We start from the raw sequence: 20,321 nt of genomic DNA, 5'->3' as shown, positions 1-20,321 counted from the left end.
TTCACTTATTTCATTTCTGTGAATAATTGAACTCAGGCCATCAGGCTCTGGAGTGCCTTTACTTACTGGGTCACCTTGAACATTCTAAAACCCCCTCAACTCCCATCAGGAGGCAGGGTCTCACTATGTAGCCTTGGCTGGCCTGGAACTCGCTATGTAGACCAGGCTGGCCTCAAACTCAGAGACCCAACAGCCTCTGCTTCCTCAGTGCTGGGATTAGAGGTGTGCACCACCACATCCGACCTAAATAGTCTTAAAATGTACTCACAAGCCAGGAGTGGAATTCATGGCTTTAGTCCTAGCACTTGGGAGGCAGAGGCAGGCGGACTCTGAGTTGGAGGCCAGTCTATATAGCGAGTTCTAGGACAGCCAGGGCTGTGGTGATATTTTTGTTTTACTCGCTAAAAAATTAAATTTGCCTGAAGAGAGGACAGAACAAGCCACTGGATTAAACATAGAGGCCAGGTAGTGGTGGCACACACCTTTAATCCTAGCACTTGGGAGGCAGAGAGCTGGATTTCTGTGAGTTCAAGGACACACTGGGCCACCTGAGATTGATCCAGTTTAGGGGAGAAACAGAGTCAGACAGTGGTGTACACACCTTTAACACCAGTGTTTGGGAAGCACACATGCCTTTAATCCCAGCACTAGGAAGGTGGGGATAAGAAGTGAAATGGCCGGGCGGAGAAAGGCATGTAAGGTGTGAGGAGACAGGAACTAGAGAGCTTCTTTTGGGCTGAGGACTCAGAGGCTCAGGAGCTGGCGAGGTGAGAAGTGGCTGTGGCTTGTTTCCTCTGATCTTTCAGCATTGACCCCTATATCTGGCTCTGGGTTTTAATTATAAGACAATTTGGGATTTGTGTTAAGCTGGGCCACACAGAGAAACCTTGTCTCGGAAAACCAAAACCAAAGCATCTATGTGCAATGTTCCTCGGAGTGTAACTCGCCACTTGTGGCCTCACAGTGGCACTCAGAAAGCTGTAGGTGGTGTGCGGGCGTGGGTTCTCACGGGTCCCTGGGAAGAAGGCACAGCACACACACCTTTGGGATGTCTCTAGCCTTTCACTGGGGGACTCAGACGCCTTCCAGTTGATTTCCATAGCCTCAGAACAACCTGACGGGGTCTCCAAAGGGACAGTGTCAGATCAAGGACTGTCACAGTTTGCTGATTTTTCCAAACAAGCTTTGCAAAGGCTTTGTGCCCTTGGGAAACTCTCAGACAAGATTCGCATGGAGGGCAACAAGAGAAACAGAAGATGAGTTCAGGCTAGGTGTGGCACTCTGGAGCCAGGCCGGGTGTAACTCAGTGGGAATTCTCTCATGTGGGTTTGGGGCTGGGGTACAGCCAAGTGGCTCAGCCTGGGCTCAGCACACACAGGGCCCAGGACTGAGTCCCGGCACAAGTGGCTGAGTGCTTGGCTTTTGGAGCTTTTGGAGTTCAGCAGGGTCAGGTTCACAGTATCAGTCACTCATCTGGCTGCTATGACTCGGTGGGCTTCTGGAGGAGAGTTAGCTTCCCACCACCCATACTGAGGATCACAAGTCTGCTAACTCAGTCCTAGGGTATCCCACGCCCTCTCCTGGCCTCTGCAGGCACCAGGCAAGCGCGTGCTACAGAGGCGAAACATCCATGCACACATAAAAAATAAATTAAGCAAAAATAGAGGGGGAAGTTAAGGGGGAGGAACCAGAGGGGGGCTATGTGGGTCTTCGTGGCGGAAGCAGCTGTCACCTCCAAGGTCCACACTCTGGCTGATCTATTTGGGTCGACGATCTTAAGTCCCAAAGGTTTCGGTATTCTCCCAAAATAGACGGGGCAGCTGGGAGCCTTACAGCCACCTGTTCACGCGCACGAGTGGGGGCAGTTTCACATCCAAAAGCAACAGGATGTTCAACTGTCGAGCAGCGGTTGTCCCGCGGAGTTTTCTCTCCTGCCGCAGACAGCGGTGGGCTGAGGGCCTCACAAACCACAGCACCTGCTCGGTTAACGGGAAAAGCAGAGTCTGGCCGGGACAGGCGAATGCAGGGAGGGTCGTGCAGGTACGGGGGTGTCATGGGTATATGTGACAGGGCCCCACTCCTTAGCCCAACCTGGCCTCAAACTCACAGCCAGCCTCCAGCCCTTGCCACCCGAGTGCAGGCGAGAGTGTGGCCCAGCGCGCTCGGCTTACGGACTTCATGGTGCTGTAGTTGGCTCACCCTGTGCGTCCGGCTCCGCAGACAACCGCTGCACCCTCAGGAAGGACGATCTGTGCCACCAAGGTGCGCCCCGCACCAGGAAGCACCGTGGACTCCCCGCCCACCACCCTGGAGCGCAGCGTGCATGGGGTTCCGGGAACAACCCGCCCGGCCTCGGCGTGGCGTCACCTGCGCCACTGCGCACGCGTCCAGCGCTCGGGCCCGACACGACGGCGCAGGCGCATTGGCGTCCGCCGGGCGCGCCGCCGCCTCCCCGCCGCCGCCGCCATGGCCGCACCCGCGCCGGGTCTCATCTCGGTCTTCTCCAGCCCGCAGGAGCTGGGCGCGTCGCTGGCGCAGCTGGTGGCGCAGCGGGCCGCGAGCTGCCTGGAGGGGAGCCGTGGCCGCTTCGCGCTCGGCCTGTCGGGCGGCAGCCTGGTCTCCATGCTGGCCCGAGACCTGCCCGCCGCCGCCGCCCCCGCCGGGCCCGCCAGCCTGGCGCGCTGGACGCTCGGCTTCTGCGACGAGCGCCTCGTGCCCTTCGAGCACGCCGAGAGCACGTACGGCCTCTACCGGGTGAGCGCTGCGGGGGCGCGTGCAGCCGGCTACGGCGGCCGCCGCGGGCCACGCCGAGCCGGGCCCGGCCGCCGCGGGAACGCCCAGGAGCTGCGTCCACGCCTGCGCGCGCGCGCGCGCGGGGGCCCCGGGCCGCCCGGGTCTCGCCGAAGGTGCAGCGACGTCCACCAGGCCTGGCCCGAGCAGGAACCGCGTCTTCCTGAGGCCACGGCCTGGCCCCCGAGGGCCGTGGCTGTTGGTGGGCCCGGCCCGCCCCGGGGTGTGTCGGCCCCCATCCCTCACCTCCATCACGAGCCGCCCCATAGGGTCCGGAGCGCCCTGCTTCACACACAGGGAAACTGAGGCATGGAGGACTGAGCTCAGAGCACCCCCGGGTGTCTGCCACGGCCCCCTTGGGGAGGCCGGCCCCGTGACATGGACCCCGAGGCAGGGACCACCACACTCGCTTCAAGGTGGGGAAACCGAGGCCCAAAGATTCAGGTCCCCGTGGCCCTCATCTCGGGACCTCAGTTTTGAAACCGCACCACTGTGAACGGGGTGCCTGCCCCCCAGACTGCACTGAAGCGTGGGCTGCGGGTACTAAGCACTAAGTTGGTGTAGTGCTTGTACCTCGGCTGGCGATTGTAGCTCAGGTGGCAGAGCGCGTGCCTGGAATGCACAAGGTCCGGGGTTCCATCCGAGCACCCTGTAAAGCAGGTGGTGCTCACTTGTCATCACCGAGGAGCTGGAGGATGGAGGGTCATGAGTTCAAGGTCACCACCAGCTCCCCAGTCGGAGGCCAGTCAGTGCCACCTGAGACCATGCCCATGCTACCCACCTAAGAGAAATAAAGCAAGGATCGATACCTAGGCCCCTCTCAGGGACAGTTAAAGCTCTGTCTTCGACCCAGGTGACCCAGGGAGGCCAGATTTCGCCACCAGGTGGAGTCTGTTGAGGATGTGATGTTAGGGGTCCCCTAGGTGGCCTGACACCCGAGCAGTAGGTGTCTTAGGGCCCCAGTGGGCTGAAACAAGCCCAGGAGAGTAAATGCAGCAGCCAATCCAGCTCTGCCTTCCTGGCTCACACACCTTCCCGAGGCCTGGTGCTGGAGCCTTGTGCTCATCTGTCCCCCAGGCAGGGTCCGCAGCGTCCTGAGCGGTGACCGGCACAGTGGCCCCGCTATCCCCGCCCAGGGGCACTGGCACCTTACGCTTTGCCATTTGCTCCAAGCCTGTACCTGCTCCACTAGGCGGGACGTGGAGACACAGGCCAGCTGGCTGCCCAGGTCTCGGAGCAGATCAAAGGGCCTGGAATTCAACGAGTACCCTCTCCCCAGGGCCACCAGGTGCCAGCTGCACGCTGGACGCAGCCAGCCTGGGTCCCTAAGGTGGGAGCCCCAGGCAGATCTGGCTCTGGAAGAAGGCAGCCTGAGGAGTCAGGCCACAGGCAGTGCCTGTCTGAGTGACACAGGGCTCCTGGCGTTAGGCAAGTTCCTGTTTGGACAGAGCTGTGCCGGCCGCTGCTGCCACGGTCACGTGACTCGATGACCTGTCCCTTCCCCCTCCACAGACGCACCTGCTCTCAAAGCTGCCCATCCCAGACAGCCAGGTCCTCACCATCGACCCTGCCCTGCCCGTGGAGGACGCCGCAGAGGATTATGCCAGGAAACTGAGCCAGGTGGGTCACAGAACCGGCGGAGAAGCTGCGGAAGACTTGGGGACGCGGGCTGTCACTCTGAGGGGATGGCCTGTTGCAGAGAGAGGCCCAGGCTGGGGCCTCACATCTCAGGGACACTCATCTTCAGACCCAGGGTCACTGCGGGGGAAACCGAGCCCCCAGACTGGATCAGTCTGGTGTGGTAGCGTGCCTGCAGCCCCAGCACCTGGGAGATTGCGGCAGGAGGCCTGTCCAAGCTCAGGCCGGCCTGAGGGTGACACTTAGCCTCAAAAACTACTACAGACGGCATACCATGCCGAAGCCGCCCGGTGCCGGGGTGGCCACCATGTTGTATAGAGAACATGATGGACGTGCTCTTCACTAAGGCTGGGGAACCCGGACATGGAGACCTGGCTCCAGCCCCTTGCTGTGTGACCTCTGACCCTCTACCCTCCCCATCAGGCCTTCCAAGGAGATGCTGTGCCTGTGTTCGACCTGCTGATCCTGGGAGTGGGCCCCGATGGCCACACCTGCTCGCTCTTCCCTGGCCATCCCCTCCTGCAGGTGCGCATGGGGACCCATCTTCGCCTGTGCCCATCTCCTGGGCGTCTGGTGCCCACGCCCTCCCAGCCCAGCCCTGCCCAGCCTCGGATCCCTTGGGCTTGGTGGCGAATGCCTGTCGTCCCAGCTCTTGGGAAGGGCACGGAGGGCGAGGGAGGTTGAGGGCGCCTCGGTCGCAGATGGAGAGCCTGTCTCAAAAGCCCACCGGACGGTCAGGAAACCTGTACACGTGGCGCTCGGTGGGCCCGGCAGGGGCGCGTCCGTCCCCTGCCGCAGAAACAACACCCACAGCGTGGCCCGTCCACCTGGCCTTCTTGCAGGAGCAGCAGAGGATTGTGGCTCCCATCAGTGACTCCCCAAAGCCACCACTGCAGAGAGTGACCCTGACCCTCCCCGTGCTGAATGCAGCCCAGAGCGTCATCTTCGTGGCCACTGGGGAAGGCAAGGCAGCTGTGCTGAAGGTGACAGGCGGCAGGGTGGTCACGGGTGGTCACAGGTGGGTGGTCACGGGTGGTCACGGAAGGTCAGATGGGTGGTCACGGGTGGTCAGACGGGTGGGTGGTCACAGGTGGTCACGGAAAGTCAGATGGGTGGGTGGTCATGGGTGGTCATGGAAGGTCAGATGATGGTCACGGAAGGTCAGACGGGTGGTCACGGAAGGTCAGATGGGTGGTCACAGAAGGTCAGATGGTGGTCATGGGCGGGGAAGTGAGGAAAGTGCAGAGATCACCGGCCCCCGAGTGAGTGTTGGGTGTGGCCATGCATCTCTCACCCCTTGTCAGGACAGGATTGCTGGGTTGATGGCCGCTGGCCTAGTTCCAGACTTAGTTAGAGACCCTGTGTCAAGGGACAGGGTGCAGGTGATGGAGCGGGACACTCCACACACTGAAAGGAAAAATAATAATAAGGCTGCAGATGCGGCTCACTGAGTGCCGCTGGCCTTCCAGAGGATCCAGGTTCGACCCAGCACCACCGTGGTAGGCCACAGCCATCTGTAGCTCTAGTCCCAGGGTTCAGACGCCGTCCTCCGGCCTCTGTGGGCACAAGGCATGCACGCGGTGCACAGACACATGCCGGGAACACACACACACACACACACACACACACACACACACACACACAAAATAGAAATAAAGAAAACGAAAGTCTGTAATTTTTTTAAAGGCAAGATGGCTTAGTGGGTAAGGGGCGTGTCACCGGGCTGGAGTTCCGACAGCCTGAGCTCTCCCGGCACCACCTGTTGTCCCCACACTGGGAGGACCAAGTTCAAGGCCAGCCTGGGCCGCATGGGTCCGCCTGTTGCAACCAGGGAGCTTTAGAGCCCATGGTGTGCGGGGCAGAGCGGGCGCCTGCCCCGGGTCCGAGCAGATCCCGGGTCCCGGCCCTGGGTCCTGGCCGGGTCTGAGGGCGCGGGGTCTGAGGCGGGTGTCCGGTCTCCACAGCGCATCCTGGAGGACAAGGACGACGCGCTGCCCGCCGCCATGGTGCAGCCGCGCACGGGCGCCCTCTGCTGGTTCCTGGACGAGGCGGCCGCGCGGCTGCTGTCGGTGCCCTTCGAGAAGCACTCCACGCTGTAGCGGCCGGGCGGGCCTCGGGGCGGGCCTCGGGCCGCGGAGGGACCCACTGGGGATTAAACGGAGCGTTCCTGGAACTCTGGCACTGTGGTTCTTGGTGGCCGAGGGTGGGCCGGGCGGCGAGCTCGGGGGCCGCGGACTGCGCACTGGGGGGGGGGGGCGGGATGTGAGCCCCCAGGTCCCAGAACCGGCTCGGGTACCGTGTAGCTGCTGTGTTCCGGCCGTGTGGCCGCACCCCTGCCGCTGGGAACATGCCAGGGCTCACCTGGCACCTCAGCCTGCCCTGCGCTCTGCCCCTCCGGCTCCCTGCGTGCCTGCCCAGTCTTGAGCAAGGCGAACTACGGTGAGCTTCCCCCATGATGCCCTAGGGTCGCATAACGATGGCAGAAGTGTCCGAGGTGACTCTCGGGTGCTCCCCCACCTCCTCTTGCAGAGGCTGAAATGTGGGCGCAGTGGCTAGAGCTCGAGCAGCCGCTGCCTTGGAGCACGAAGTGGACCTAGCGGGAGAGGGTGGTGGGCCCGGCGCAGTGTGGGAGTCAGGGGCATCCCCGGAAGGTCACACGAGCCCGGCGGGAGTGGGAATTGAAACCTCCCTGAGCCAGCGTGGCACGGAAGGGTGCGGTCCGGAACCGCAGATGGGAAGTTGCTTCTGGTGTCTGGTCCCCGAGGACCCTTGGGCTGCGACAATGAGGAAGTGGGACAGGCTGGGACACGAGCCAGTGAGGACACAGTGGGAAGAAGCCGCACTGCCGGGGACTTCCAACAGCCGAGGGCAGAGGTGGCCGTGAGGACCCCGTGTGAGCACTTCCGCATGGGGCACGTCCGTCGCCTGTGCCCGGCCTCAAGGGGCCACTGCGCCTGGGATCTGCCTGGCGCTCCAGGGTGCTGCTGACCTCCAGCCTCGGGGAGGGAAGGCAGAAGGAGACTGAGGGCGCATGGGGGGTTGTGTTCCCACGCCCCAGGTCATCCATTTCTTCAGTCAGCTATCTGCTCCTTCTGTTGAGACAGGAGTTCACGTAGCCCAGGCTGGCCTCCATGACCTAAACTCGTGACTCCTGCCTCTGCTTTCTGAGTGCGGGCATGGCAGAGATGTGCCACCCACCTGTCCCAGGGCATTGTTTTCCCCACACTGCCTTGGTCTCCCCTGGGGCGGCCCCCTCTGTCCCCCACAGAAACCCCAGTCTTGGTCCGGGATGCCCCCAGGGGACGGGGGAGGCAGGTGCGGGGGGGGGGGGGGGCAGAGGGTTGACCCAGCGACAGCACCCTCCTGGAACCTGGGCCACTTGCCTGCCACCCAGCACCCTGAGCAGAGGTGGCCAGGACGGCTCTGCACAGTGACAGGATGGGGGTGCGGCCCTCCAGCCCCTTGGACAAACGGCAGCAGCAGCAGCTGAGGGGTGAGCAGAGGGGTCGGGGGTCAGGGGTCGGGTCGTGCTGCCCAGGAGGCCACACTGGCCTGGGCCCCCAGCACCCGATCTGTAGTTCCCTGTATTCTCTTGTGCTGCCAGGAGTGCGCTTGGCTTGGAGGTCCCAGATTTTTTGTGTAATGTTTTGAGACAGGGTTTCTCTGTGTAGCCCAGGCTGGCCTGAAACTCACTCTGTAGACCAGGCTGGCCTCGAACTCAGAGATCCGCCTGCCTCTGCCTCCTGAGTGCTGGGATTAAAGGCGTGTGCCACCACCGCTTGGCTTTGGAAGATTCCAGATTCAAATGAAACTCAAGGAGCTGAGCATGTCACACCTGTCACCCCACTCAAGAGACAGACAGACCCCTGAATTAGAGGCCAGCCTGGACTACATATGAGTTCCAGGACAGCCTGGGCTACATGTGGCCCTGTCTCAAAACAAAGTGAAAAGTGAAATGTGGCATTTTTTGTTAGGGGACTCAAGGGCCCTGACGGAAGGGGTGGGGTCCCCACCTGACCCCAGGTGGTCCTCGTGGCTGGGTGGCTGCATGGACACTGAGGCTGAGGCTCCCTGCACTCTGTCCTGTGCTGGGCCTGGGAGAGTGGGGCTGGACTTGGTGACTGTCCCCCAAGGGGAGGTGGGCAGGCCAGGCTGGAAGAGGGTGTCTGGTTGGCAGTGAGTGTGGGGACAGCATTGGGAAGGGGAACAGCCCGTGCAAAGCCCTGCATGTGCTCCAAATCATCTCTCCAAGTCTCAGGGTTGACTGCTACCTGGATTTGCTGTGTGCCATTGGGTGAGTGAGTCCCCCTCTCTGGGCCTCATTCTCCTGAGGTGCGACAATATTCTTGGATGAAAAGACCTTTGTGTGCGTGTGTAGGCCAGCGATTACCATCGGCTGCCCTCTTAGACATGGAGGCAGGGTCCCTCGCCTCTGCCGGGGCTCATCCGGCTGGCTGGCTCGGCCTGAGAAGGCAGGCCGGTCCCCTGGCCACAGTGCTGGCCCTTCTCCCCCCAGGTCAAGTGGACGGCCTGCTGAGGGTCTTCTTACCCTGTTACCGCAGGCAGCTGGCGACGGCCATGCTGAGGCAGATCTCCAGGGAGCTAGAGCCCCGGGAGACGGGCGGGCGCCAGCTGTCCCACACCAAGGTGCGTGGCCTGGGGACCCAGCGGAGCGACCCCCCTCCACGTTCTCAGCGGTGCTGACACGCGACTGAGGACACAGAGCAGGGGAGGATGTGCCGGCCCCAGGGCCTTGGCACAGGTGGACCAGGACGCTCCGGGGGTGGAGGCAGGCAGAGGCCGGGGGAGTGTGTCCCTGCGGGGGGGGGGGGGGGCACAGCGTGTGTAATGGCCCTGAGGTTGGCAAAGGGATAGATTGGGGGGCAGCTTCTGCCAGCATCAGCCCTGCTGTGCAGGGCAGCACGCCTTGAGAGGACCGCGTGCCCGTGTTTCCTGCCCCTTGCCCTCTGACCCTGCTCAGGGTTTGTTAGCGAGGTCAAACGGCCTGGAGATGGAGCCGCTAATCGGCTCCCATGGCCTCCATCCACCCCTACCCGGGGACAGTCCTGGACTAACTCAGGCCCAGCGAGGTGGAGCGAGCCACCCGAGGGCCACACCACACAGGGGGCTGGGACCCGGGGCTCTTCACTGGCTCCCTCCCTGCCGGGGGGAAGCTCTGTGGGCAGAGGTCACATCTGGGGACTCTCCTTGTCCCATGCAGGCATGCCCCATACCTGCTACAATTTTGTTTTGTTTTGTTTGAGACAGAGTCTCACGTAGCTGGGCCAGCCTGGCAGTGTAGCTGAGGCTGGCCTTGAATTCCCGACCCTCCGGCCTCAGCCTTCCCGGTGCCAGGCTGGCAGGCTGTGGGTGGCAGCTGCTGCCTTTGAGCCTTGGGCGTATGGTGGGTACGTGTGACCAAACCACGTGACACTGGTCTTCCTTTGGGTCTCCGTAGCCCAGGCTCCCTACGGACTACCTGAGCAACCGAGGAAGGAGGGTCCCTGTGACCCGGCAGTTGGTGGCCTACCCAGGGTACCACAATTCGATCCTGCACCCATCAATCAGTTAAATGTTTTTTTAAAAAATCTGAGTCCCTGCTTTTGGTAGCAACAGAGTCGGGCAGAGTTCAGGGGACCCTAAAACCTGTTCTAGACCCGACAACAGCAGGCATCCCCTTGCAGAAGCTGCCTCGAGTCCGGGAGCACCAAGGACCCTTGACCCTGCTGTGGGGCCACCCACCACAGTGGCAACCCACCTTCTGTGTCCTGCGTGGGGATGGACGTCTGGAATGGTTCAGCCAAAAGGAGGTGGGTGGATGACAGAGCTGCTGCCTAGAATCCCCAGTGAGGGGCTGGGGGCGTGGTCAGGGGTGGAGCCCCGTCTAGAATCCCCAGTGAGGGGCTGGGGGCGTGGTCAGGGGTGGAGCCCCGTCTAGAATCCCCCAGTGAGGGGCTGGGGGCGTGGCTCAGGGGTGGAGCCTAGGATCCCCCAGTGAGGGGCTGGGGGCGTGGTCAGGGTGAAGCCCCTGCCTAGGATCCCCAGTGAGGGGCTGGGGGCGTGGTCAGGGTGGAGCCCCCGCCTAGAATCCCCCAGTGAGGGGCTGGGGGCGTGGCTCAGGGTGGAGCCCCGCCTAGAATCCCCAGTGAGGGGCTGGGGGCGTGGCTCAGGGGTGGAGCCCCTGCCTAGAATCCCCAGTGAGGGGCTGGGGCGTGGTCAGGGTGGAGCCCCTGCCTAGAATCCCCCAGTGAGGGGCTGGGGGTGTGGCTCAGGGGTGAAGCCCCGCCTAGAATCCCCCAGTGAGGGTTGGGGGCGTGGTCAGGGTGGAGCCCCTCCTAGAATCCCCAGTGAGGGGCTGGGGGCGTGGTCAGGGGTGGAGCCCCTGCCTAGAATCCCCCAGTGAGGGGCTGGGGGCGTGGCTCAGGTCAGAGTTCTGACCAATACCAGACAAGGTCCTGAGCTGTAGACGCCCACAGAGGTGTAGAGTAGTGATTCGAAGCTTGCCGATGGCCTCCTGTGCTCAGTCTCGTCTCATGTCTTTGGTTGGTCACAGGAGTATGAGTCGGGGGGCCGTCCCCTGGGCTCCACAGCCCTGACCGGGTACACGCTGCTCACCTCCCAGCGTGAATACCTCTGCCTTTTGGATGACCTCTGCCCAAGCTCCTCTGGTAAGGATCCCTGGGTCCCTTTAGTGTCGCTTCCTCCGAGGCCGGTGGCCATCCCACCCTGCCTGTGCTCTTGGTGAAGCTGACTGGATCCTCCTTTATCTATCACCAGTAGATAAACTTCCCACACACAGTGTGACTCAGCTGTCCCTTGGAGGACGGTATCGATCCTTGAGTACTCGTGCTTTGGGAAGGAAATGAAGTACCCACCGTCCCTGGGAGGACATCAGTAAAGCCAATGGAACAAAACCAAATAGCAAGGAGTCTGAAGAACAAAACAAAAGCAATGCACACCTTTGCTCCCAGCACCTGGAGGCAGAGCAGGCAGATCTCTGAATTTGGGGTCAGCGTGGACTACAGAATATGTTTCGGACAGCCAGGGCTACACAGAGAAACCTTGTCTTGGAGAACAAACAAATAAATAAAGTAACAAAACAATACAATAAAAATTAGGGCTAGAAAAATAGCTCAGTGGATCAGACAGAGTTAGATTCCCAGCACCCACATCAGGCTGCTCACAACTGCCTGGAACTCCCGCTCCAGGGCATCTGATGCCTCTTACCCCAGGCGCCTACATACACATGCATAAACATACAGATGGTTAAAAATAATAAAAAACCATAAACCCAGTGTCGGTAAGCATGCAGGGAGACAGACATGGTGGGAAACAGTGTGCAGGCTTGGCCAGGGTGCACAGGCCAGCTGCGGTCCTGGGCTTCGAGTTTCTCACACTCTGTCGCTGTTCACTTGCTCCAAAACGATGCCGAGTTCATCTCGCCGGACCCACGTAGTTCTAGGGCTTCGGCTCTGTTTAATCTCTGAGAGTTTTTGCTCTGAAGCCCAGGCTGGTCCAGAAGTTACACCAGCTCTTTCAGGCTGCTGTCTTGCTTTCAGGAGACCTCGCTCAGGAGGAGCCGCTGAGAGTGCTGGAGGAGCCGGTGAGCTTCCCGCTCTTCCTCGTGCACCCTTTCCGGGCTCACCTTTGCTTCTGTGCGGGCAAGCGAGGCGCGCAGCGCGCCTGGAGGCTCGGCCTGCAGGGTGCCATCCGGCTGAGAGCCACCGGTGCGTCCCAGGGTGGGGCGCAGGTGGGGAGCGGGAGGGCGATGGGCGTAGGTGCGCGGCTCCCTGGGGAGGGCCGGGGCATAGCGCGTGGTTGACGGCACCCTCAGTCCTGCAGCGCAGCCGGGTGCCCGCGGCCTGCGCCTTCCTGGACGCCGTGCAGCTCTTTCGACGACGCCGGGGCTTTGCCGGTGGCGACGACGCGACACTGGGCTCCGATGCGGAGGTGAGCGGTGTCCCGGTGTCCCGGTGTCCCGGGCAGGTTCCGCCACTCGCCACGCACTACACTCTCACGCCTCCCCTGCAGGTGCTGAGCGCCGAGCTGATGCGGGAACTGTTGCCGGCGCTGCGCGCACAGACGCTGCGGGGCCTGCGCGGTGCGGGGCGCGCCCGGGCCCGGGGCTGCGCGGAGGTGCGGAGCCGGACCCGGCGGGGGGGGGGTGGGGGATGAGGCGAGCGAAAGGGAGGGAAGGGAGCCGCCCCGAGCCCCACGCCTTCGCCCACACCACCCTCGACGCTGCAGTTCCTCAACGCTGTGCACGCGACCGTCCTGGCCCGGGTATCCGCAGGGCTGCGCGCATTCCAGCCCGAAAAAGACGCGCTGCTGGCGAAGCTGGAGAGGACAGTGCGCGCAGAGTTCGAGCAGATCATGCAGCAGCGGGCCCAGTGCGCGCAGAAACTGGAAGGTGAGCGAGACCGGGTAAGGCGCGGGGGAGGGGGGGGGAGCCCCGGTGAGAGGTGTGGGAGGGCGAGAGGTGGAGCGAGGAACGCGGGTGGGTCCGGGAGAGCGAAGGCGGGGCCACAGGGCGAGGGGCGGGGCCTGGGCAGGAACGCCGCAGGGGGCTGAGGGGCGGGGTCAGGGAACGTAGGGGCGGTGCCAGCCGGGAGCTGGGCCTGCTAGCAGGGGAGGGTGGACTGGAGGCGGGGTCAGGGCGGGGCTAGCGGGATGCATGGTTTTTGCCTGAGGGGGCGGGGCCTCGCGGGTGGAAGGCGGGGCCTAACCGGGACGGGGCGGGGCCTAGGGAATAGGCGTTAGCTGGAGAGGATTAGAGTGGGAGTCTGGATCCCAGCTTGGAGCCAGCCTGAGAAGGGGATGGTGCGAGAGGGCGTGGCCTGGAGCCTGGAGAGACCCTGGCCTGTTGTGGGCCAGGTAGGAGACACGAGGTGGCGGTGGCCTTGCAGGGTCTGCTCTGCAGCCCAGTTATTAAGACCCGGGTTTGAATCAGCTTCTGCTTCCTCGGCCTGTGCCCTTGCGCCAGGTCTCACTGCTCCTAGTCTCAGTTTCCTCATCTGTAAAATGGGTACCCGGCTGGCCAGGCTGAGGTCCCTGCTCCTGTGCATCCACTGAGTGCCTGGTGGAGGAAAATCCAGGTCCACATATCCCCTCAGCCGAGATCCGGGACCCCCTGGAGGCATGCCTGTGCAGCATGGTGGATCCGCAACTGCCCCAGCTTACCCTTGCGCTGCTGAGCCCGGTGGAAGCCACGCTCCAAACCGTTCGGACTCTCCTCATCCGGGGCATGGACCGGCTGTCTCACCACCTGCGCAAGAACCCTTCGGGCACACGGCTCCGCAGGGAGGTTAGCGTGGGGGCCGTCAGTGGCACGTCCGCCTTGGCCGTCTGTATCATAAGCCATGGTGTTTCCTCGTCGGACTGCCGTTCACATGTACGCAGGTTTATGAATTTGGGGAGATCCCTTGGGACCCGGAGCTGATGCAGGCCTGCTATCGGGAGGCGGAGAGAAACCGCGGCCACCTGGCCCAGCTGGCAGACCCGTTTGGCTTCCTGGGGATGCGGAGCCTGGTGTTTGGGGCCCAAGATCTTGCCCAACAGGTGAGAAGAGTGAATGAGAAGGATGCATTGGGGTCCCTAGTAGAGGGAGGGAGGGAGCATTTATGGGCAAGGAATGGGTCCAGCTGGTAGGCAGGCAGAGCCTGGAGAGAGGATGAGTCTGTGGAGGGCAGTGGGAGCCTCAGAGGTGAGTGAGCAAGGACAGGGGCATGGCCGCACTCAGGTGTGGAACGCTCTGTCTGCTGTTAGGAGTTCTGTCTGTAAGGCAAGAGTGGAGGAGGCGGGAAGCCCTGGTCCAGATGGAGGTGTGGCGTGCAGGCCTGGCCCAGCACTTGGGAGGCTGAGGCAGGAAGACCAGGGTGCCAGGGTCGAACTCAGCCTCACAGTGAGTTTGAGGACAGTGTGAGGCCCCGCCTGTCTAAAACAAGAAGAAAGACATGTTTTTACGGGCAGAGTTTCTCTGTGTCCCGAATAACCACCCAGAGACTTATCATTAATTATAGATGCTTGGTCGATAGCTCAGGCTGGTTACTAGCTAGCTCTTACATTTTAAATTAACCGATGTTTCTTATCTACCCTCTGCCACATGGAGGGACTTTCTTTCAACGCAGCACATTCACCTTGCTTCTCTCTAGTCTCCTCATGGCCTTCAGACCCCACCCTTCTTCTTCCCAACATTCTCTCTGCCTCAAAAATCCTGCCTAGCTACCGGCCAGTCAGCTTTTTATTAAACCAACCTGAGTGACAAAACTTCACAGTGTACAAAAAGATTATTCCACAGCATGTTTTGAAGGCAGGGATAGGGCCCTGCCGTGGACGCAGGCGTGAAGGAGGAACAGGCTGAGGGGAAGCCGTTGGTGCTCGGCATACATGCTCAGTTTGTACGCTGCACAGGAGTACTCCCCGGGGAGGCTGGACATCTTTCCTCAGACTGGAGCCAGAGCGGAGGTCCTGCGGTGTGGGATCATCCTGGGGTGTGGGGTCACATGGGCGTCTCCTTCACAGCTTATGGCGGCCGCCGTCACCACCTTCTTAGAACTGGCTGACCAGTGTCTGACGTCGGCGCTGGACTGCGACCAGGCAGCTGAGCAGCTGGAGAAAGTCAGAGGCCTTGTGCTGAAGGTGAGGTTGGGGAGGGGCCCGAGCCCCAGAGTGCTGAGGGCCGTTTACAGGCTGGCTGTGTCCCCTGCAGAAGTTCACCTCGGACAGCGAGACCGCTCGGTCGAGGTTCACCCGGGACTGGCTGCTGGGAATCCTCTGGCCCTTTGTGTGGAGCCAGCTTGGGGTGAGCTCTAACTCGGTGAGTGGACACCTGAGACATCTGTCTGGAGGGGACAGTGTGCCCACTCTTGCCTGAAGCCACTGGAGCCCAAGACCCCACCTCTGTGCCCCAGGCTGGGTGGGGGCTCTTCTGGGCTTCCACAGTGCCCTGTGCATTGGCTCATCCCTAATGCTTGCTGACCACACACACTCCCAGAGTTCCACCCCAGCGGTGCTGAGCCTGCGCGGGCTCCATGGGTCTGGGTTTATAGGGGAGAACCGCCTGTGCAAAGGTCCTGGGGCAGGACTGAGCCAGAGAGGCGTCATTGAGGGAAGAAACACAGGAAGGGTACGGATGGGGAGGTCGCAGCCTTCTAGCTGCCTGAGGGTGACTAGATGCTAACAGGACTCTTCAGAGGAAGCAGCTGTGGCTGGGTCCCAGCTGAGACACTTGGGAGGTGGGATGGCTGTGTGGCCTTAGTCCATTTCTGACACTGTAACCCATGCTGTGGCATGTGTGACCATGGGTGAGCAAGTCCCTGTTACAGACAGGGAAGCAAGAGCACCCCTGCAGATCTGGCCAGGGCTGGGGGAGCACACGGGCCCTGCATCCAGCCAAGCTCCTCACTGTGGTCCTAGGAACAGCCTGAGGTGGATGGGGACATCCTGGCCATGGGCTGCCAGGTTCTGACCACCGAGGGTGTCTGCAGGGACGTCATCCAGGGCCTCCTTCTGCAGAGGATCGACAGAGGTGAGCTCCCCGGCTGTGGCTCAGTGGAGACTTGCTCAGTCCCTGTCATTTCCTGCGGACGCGCGCACAGAACGGGAGGGTCCTGAGTGGACAGGGATGGGGCTCCCTGAAGGGGGCACTGGAGTGGGATTCTCGGGAAGAGGAGAGAGAGGCAGCTGTCCCTGGTCCGGAGAGCTGGTCTGCAGTCCACTCAGGAGCTCCTGGATGCTCACAGAGCCTTTGAAGACAGCAGAGTGCAGAGGGTCTCAGGAGGCTACCCAGAGACGGTGCCGTCCCAGGAGCAGAGTGGGACTGTGTCCTTGATGTGTGGGCCAAACAAGAAAAATGGAGCTGAGACAGTGATGCAGGCTTGCCATCCAAGCAATCCTCCTGCCTCAGCATCCTGGGTGCCTGAACCCACATGGCCAGGAGAATAGAGGTTTTTTTTAATGATTTAATTTTGTTTTATGTGCATTGGTGTTTTGCCTGTCTGTAAGGGCATCAGTTCCCCTGGAACTGGAGTCACAGATGGTATGAGCTGCCATGTGGGTGCTGGGAACCGAAACCCGGGTCCCCTGGAAGAGCAGACTGTGCTCTCGACTGCTGAGCTGTCTACTTCTGAGAGTAGAAGTTTTTAATGGCTGCAAACTAAGTCCAGAAATGGGGACCTGGATGAGCTTCGGACCCCAGAGCTTGTGTACACCCTTAGGGGAATTCCACCTGCCATTGATTAGTAATGTCTGCATTGTTGAAGCATGGAAAGAGGATTGGGGAGGCTACAGCTGGCCTTCCTCAGATGGGCCGGGCGCTCTCTCTTGTTCTAGAGTTGAAAAAGAGTCTTGGTGCCAGTGACAGAGTGTGCTCTCCAGCTGGCTGCTCGGTATCCCTGTGAACCAGGAAGGAGCAAGTGAGTAGCTCACAGGTTCTAGGCCATGGCAAGGGATGGCCATGGGGTCCCATAGGATGTGTAGGAATGTGGCAAGGGTAAAGTGGATGGAACAGAACGAACTTCATCTCCTGAAGTGGCCGGGCTGGCCAAAGATGTGGTGAACAGGTGGAGAAGCCACTGGCTCTGACACGTATGTGCGTTTGTTTTTGGCAGAGTTTTTGGTCCTGGAAGCCACTTCCAAATTACCACACAGAGACTTATATTAATCGTAAATGCTCGGGCAATAGCTCAGGCTTGTTACTAACTAGTGCCTACATTTTCCTTATTTATACTCTGCCACGTGTCGGCACCTTTATTAGCATGGCAGTTCATCCCTTGCTCCCTCTGCATCTGGCTGGCGCCTCCTCTGACTCCGCCCTTCCTCATCCCATCATTCTCCTGCCTAACTTCATTCTGTTTAGCTGTTGACTGTTCAGCTTGTTTATTAAACCAATCACAGTGACATATATTCACACAGTGTACAGAAGGATTATTCCACAGCACACACGGGCAGAGATGTAGCAGGCTTGTGTCTCAGTTCCTGCCACCCAGACACAGTGGGGGGTCTTGGGAGGGGAAATGGTGGTGGTCAGCAAAGGCACTGTGAGGCAAGGTGACCTGGGCTCACTTGTTACACAGCCGTGGCTGACTGAGACACTCTTTAGTTTCCACAGCCATGTATTCACATGAAGTCACTAAAGGGAGTAATAGAAAGGCCCTTGTACGGTCAGATATTTTTATACAAGGAACTTGAGTGTCCCTCCACCTGCCACATATACGGGGTGAACCTGCATACACAGCCTTATGGGTGAAATCCTGTGGAATCTCGGGTGTGGAGAGGCAGGCTGGTTTCCACAGGCTCTGCAGCGTGCTCTCCCACCTGGCATATCAGTTCCTCTGGCTTTGTGGGCCTTATCCCTGCTCCGGCCTCCTTGGCCGTCGGTCCCCCAGGCGCGACCCCTGGCTTGGGACATGGGACATCCAGGTGACAGTTATCATTTCCGCAGACGAGGGAGCTGAGGCCCCTCCACCCACCTTTGTTTCCAAGAACATTCCAGAGCTGGTCTTCACCCACGCCCACCCTGGTGGACAATGGATAAAGACCCAAGTGTGTGAACTACTTCTGGCCTTTCAACTGCGGCACATCCAACAAAGCATCGTAGATTGTATGTTCCTACTAGAATTTGTACACTCAAGTTCTGAGCTAGCCTGGGCTACCATAATAAGACATTGTATAATAAAAATCAAAAATCCAAAAATAAAAAATCCATCTGTTGATTTGACATATGTATCCCATTAATTTCATTTTTCATTACTTTTTACTTTAAAAACCCGTACAATTTTAAAAGTTTCTTTGAAATTTTTGGTGTGTGTGTGTGTGGGTGTGTGTGTGTGTGTGTGTGTGTGTGCATGAGTGGGCACATGGCGGCCAGAGGACAACTTTCAGAAGTGAGGTTTTCTCTTTCCATCAAGTGGGTCTTAAGGATCAAACCCGGGTCACCAAGTTTGGCGGCGAGCATCTTTACCCGCGAAGCCACCTCGCTGGTCCTCATCTTCACTTTTTTTTTTTTTTTTAAGATTTATTTATTTATTATGTATAGGAAAGAGGGCACCAGATCTCATTACAGATGGCTGTGAGCCACCATGTGGTTGCTGGGAATTGAACTCAGGACCTCTGGAAGAGCAGCCAGTGCTCTCGTAACCTCTGAGCCATCTCTCCAGCCCCTCTCTTTTTCACTTTTACCATTGTTTGATTTCTAACTGTTTGGATGAATAAATTGAGCTTTAAAATGCCAAGAGCTGGGTGCTTGATTGGCCAGGCGCTCGGCGAAGCCCCGACCCCTGCCCAGCCCGCGGGATCCGCAGTCCTGGCTTCCAGGCCAGCACGGCCAGCCGTGACCTCCCCTCTTCCCCCTCCTGGGTCACCGCCTCACCAGCTGCTTCCGGACGGTTCCAGGGGGTTTTCCCCACCGCTCTCTCCTGGGCCCGAGGAAACCTGAGATCCACAAAGTCCAGCTGTGTCAATCCCCGGCCTCAGCACCGGACGTTTAGTTTTTAAATTTCACTTACTCATCTTGCATCTCTTCTGGCTGCTGCAGACGTTCACCGAGACCCAAGCTCGGAACGCAAAAGCTAATTCTGGAATCAGGGCGGATGCTGAGACACCTTTGAGAGCAGCTGTTGGCTACCATCGCCAAGTCCTTCCCAGAGGAAGCGACCCTGCTGGTTCCCTTCCGTGGTATGAGATTTCATAATATCCAGCATCGAGCAAGTTAGCCTGTCCTGCCATCCCCTTAGAACGGGTCTTTTCCCAGAAATACCCCAACATGAATCATGCATTTCTTTGATAAAAGGTCTGGAAATGCTGTAACCAGGGCTGGCCTCAAGCTCCCGGAGGTCCTCCTGCCTCGGCTTCCCAAATGTTGGGATTTTAGGTGTGTAACCCCACGCACGGTGAAAAGTTAATTGTTTTGTGTGTTTGTTTGTTTATTTTAAATGGAGTCTTATGTAGTCCGGGCTTCCCTGGACCTGTCTGTGCAACTGAGGATGCCCTGACCAGAGAGACAGCTTGGCCATCATTGGCTGATTACTCTTTAGAAATGATGTTAACATGATTAATGAGAATATTCCTCATTAGGATGTGGGTTAAAAGAAAAAAAAAAAACTTGCAAGAACTGGTCAGCGGTGGTGCACACCTTTAATCCCAGCACTCAGGAGGCAGAGGCAGGTGGATCTCTGAGTTCGAGGCCAGCCTGGTCTACAAAGTGAGTTCCAGGAAAGCCAGAGCTACACAGAGAAACTCTGTCTTGAAAAACAAACAAACAAACAAAAACCCTGTAAGGGTTTCTGTGGAAATATGGGCAGTGCCTCCAGAGAACCTATTCAACCAACAGGAGCCTCTGGGTTCTGGCTCCAACCGCACTTCCCGTGGAGGCCTCTGAAGTCACTCATTTCACAGAATGCCATGGAGGGAAGGGCTGGACTTGGAGGCAGTTGGTTGATCCCAGGACCTTCAAATTCAGCAGCTCCTGGGGGAGGCTAGGGACCAGAGTAGCCTGTCACCCCCAAACACAGGAGGCTGCCACACAAGGGTCACTGTGACGTTATAGTAAGTGTGAGCCTGTTTCAAAAAGCAGAAAAAATGGGCTGGTGAGATGGTTCAGCCGGTAAAGGCGCTGAGCCTGAAGCCCTTTGTTTGTCTCTTGGACTCACTTGGTGGAAGGAATGAAAAGAACCCCCCCCATACATACACATATACACACACACACACACACACACACAGACACACACACACACAGACACACACACAGACACAGACACACACACACAGACACAGACACACACAGACACACACACACACAGAGACACACACACAGACACACACACACACAGACACACACACACAGAGACACACACACAGACACAGACACACACACACAGAGACACACACACACACGG

General features: G+C 59.5%; 2 protein-coding genes across 2 annotated transcripts; both read left to right on the top strand.

The window, feature by feature from the left end:
- The first annotated feature begins 2,427 nt into the window (after positions 1 to 2,427).
- On the top strand, positions 2,428 to 6,601 carry Pgls (6-phosphogluconolactonase). Its single transcript, XM_076553157.1, has 5 exons — positions 2,428 to 2,754; positions 4,303 to 4,410; positions 4,852 to 4,953; positions 5,271 to 5,411; positions 6,393 to 6,601. Exons 1-5 carry the CDS (start codon positions 2,467 to 2,469, stop codon positions 6,525 to 6,527), a joined length of 774 nt encoding a protein of 257 aa, XP_076409272.1. The 5' UTR covers positions 2,428 to 2,466; the 3' UTR covers positions 6,528 to 6,601.
- Positions 6,602 to 7,767: 1,166 nt separating this feature from the next.
- On the top strand, positions 7,768 to 18,150 carry Niban3 (niban apoptosis regulator 3). The gene is made up of 15 exons (XM_006989133.4): positions 7,768 to 7,921; positions 8,945 to 9,075; positions 10,113 to 10,238; positions 10,982 to 11,096; positions 11,988 to 12,155; positions 12,263 to 12,378; positions 12,460 to 12,564; positions 12,676 to 12,838; positions 13,542 to 13,732; positions 13,828 to 13,986; positions 14,950 to 15,066; positions 15,137 to 15,244; positions 15,844 to 15,955; positions 16,759 to 16,841; positions 17,870 to 18,150. Exons 1-14 carry the CDS (start codon positions 7,867 to 7,869, stop codon positions 16,824 to 16,826), a joined length of 1,734 nt encoding a protein of 577 aa, XP_006989195.1. The 5' UTR covers positions 7,768 to 7,866; the 3' UTR covers positions 16,827 to 16,841; positions 17,870 to 18,150.
- The last annotated feature ends 2,171 nt before the right edge of the window (positions 18,151 to 20,321 follow it).

The sequence above is a fragment of the Peromyscus maniculatus genome, chromosome 17, assembly GCF_049852395.1.
Source record: "Peromyscus maniculatus bairdii isolate BWxNUB_F1_BW_parent chromosome 17, HU_Pman_BW_mat_3.1, whole genome shotgun sequence".
NCBI classification, from domain to species: Eukaryota; Metazoa; Chordata; class Mammalia; order Rodentia; family Cricetidae; genus Peromyscus; species Peromyscus maniculatus.
This window is presented reverse-complemented; position numbering and strand designations above follow the sequence as displayed.

Coding starts and splice junctions, on each gene's coding strand:
- Pgls (XM_076553157.1), top strand. CDS start 2,467: ATGGCCGCACCCGCGCCGGGTCTCATCTCGGTCTTCTCCAGCCCGCAG. Junction 4,411..4,851: donor ATGCCAGGAAACTGAGCCAG/GTGGGTCACAGA, acceptor CCTCCCCATCAG/GCCTTCCAAGGAGATGCTGT. Junction 5,412..6,392: donor GCAAGGCAGCTGTGCTGAAG/GTGACAGGCGGC, acceptor CGGTCTCCACAG/CGCATCCTGGAGGACAAGGA.
- Niban3 (XM_006989133.4), top strand. CDS start 7,867: ATGGGGGTGCGGCCCTCCAGCCCCTTGGACAAACGGCAGCAGCAGCAG. Junction 15,067..15,136: donor TCAGAGGCCTTGTGCTGAAG/GTGAGGTTGGGG, acceptor TGTCCCCTGCAG/AAGTTCACCTCGGACAGCGA. Junction 15,245..15,843: donor TTGGGGTGAGCTCTAACTCG/GTGAGTGGACAC, acceptor CTGTGGTCCTAG/GAACAGCCTGAGGTGGATGG.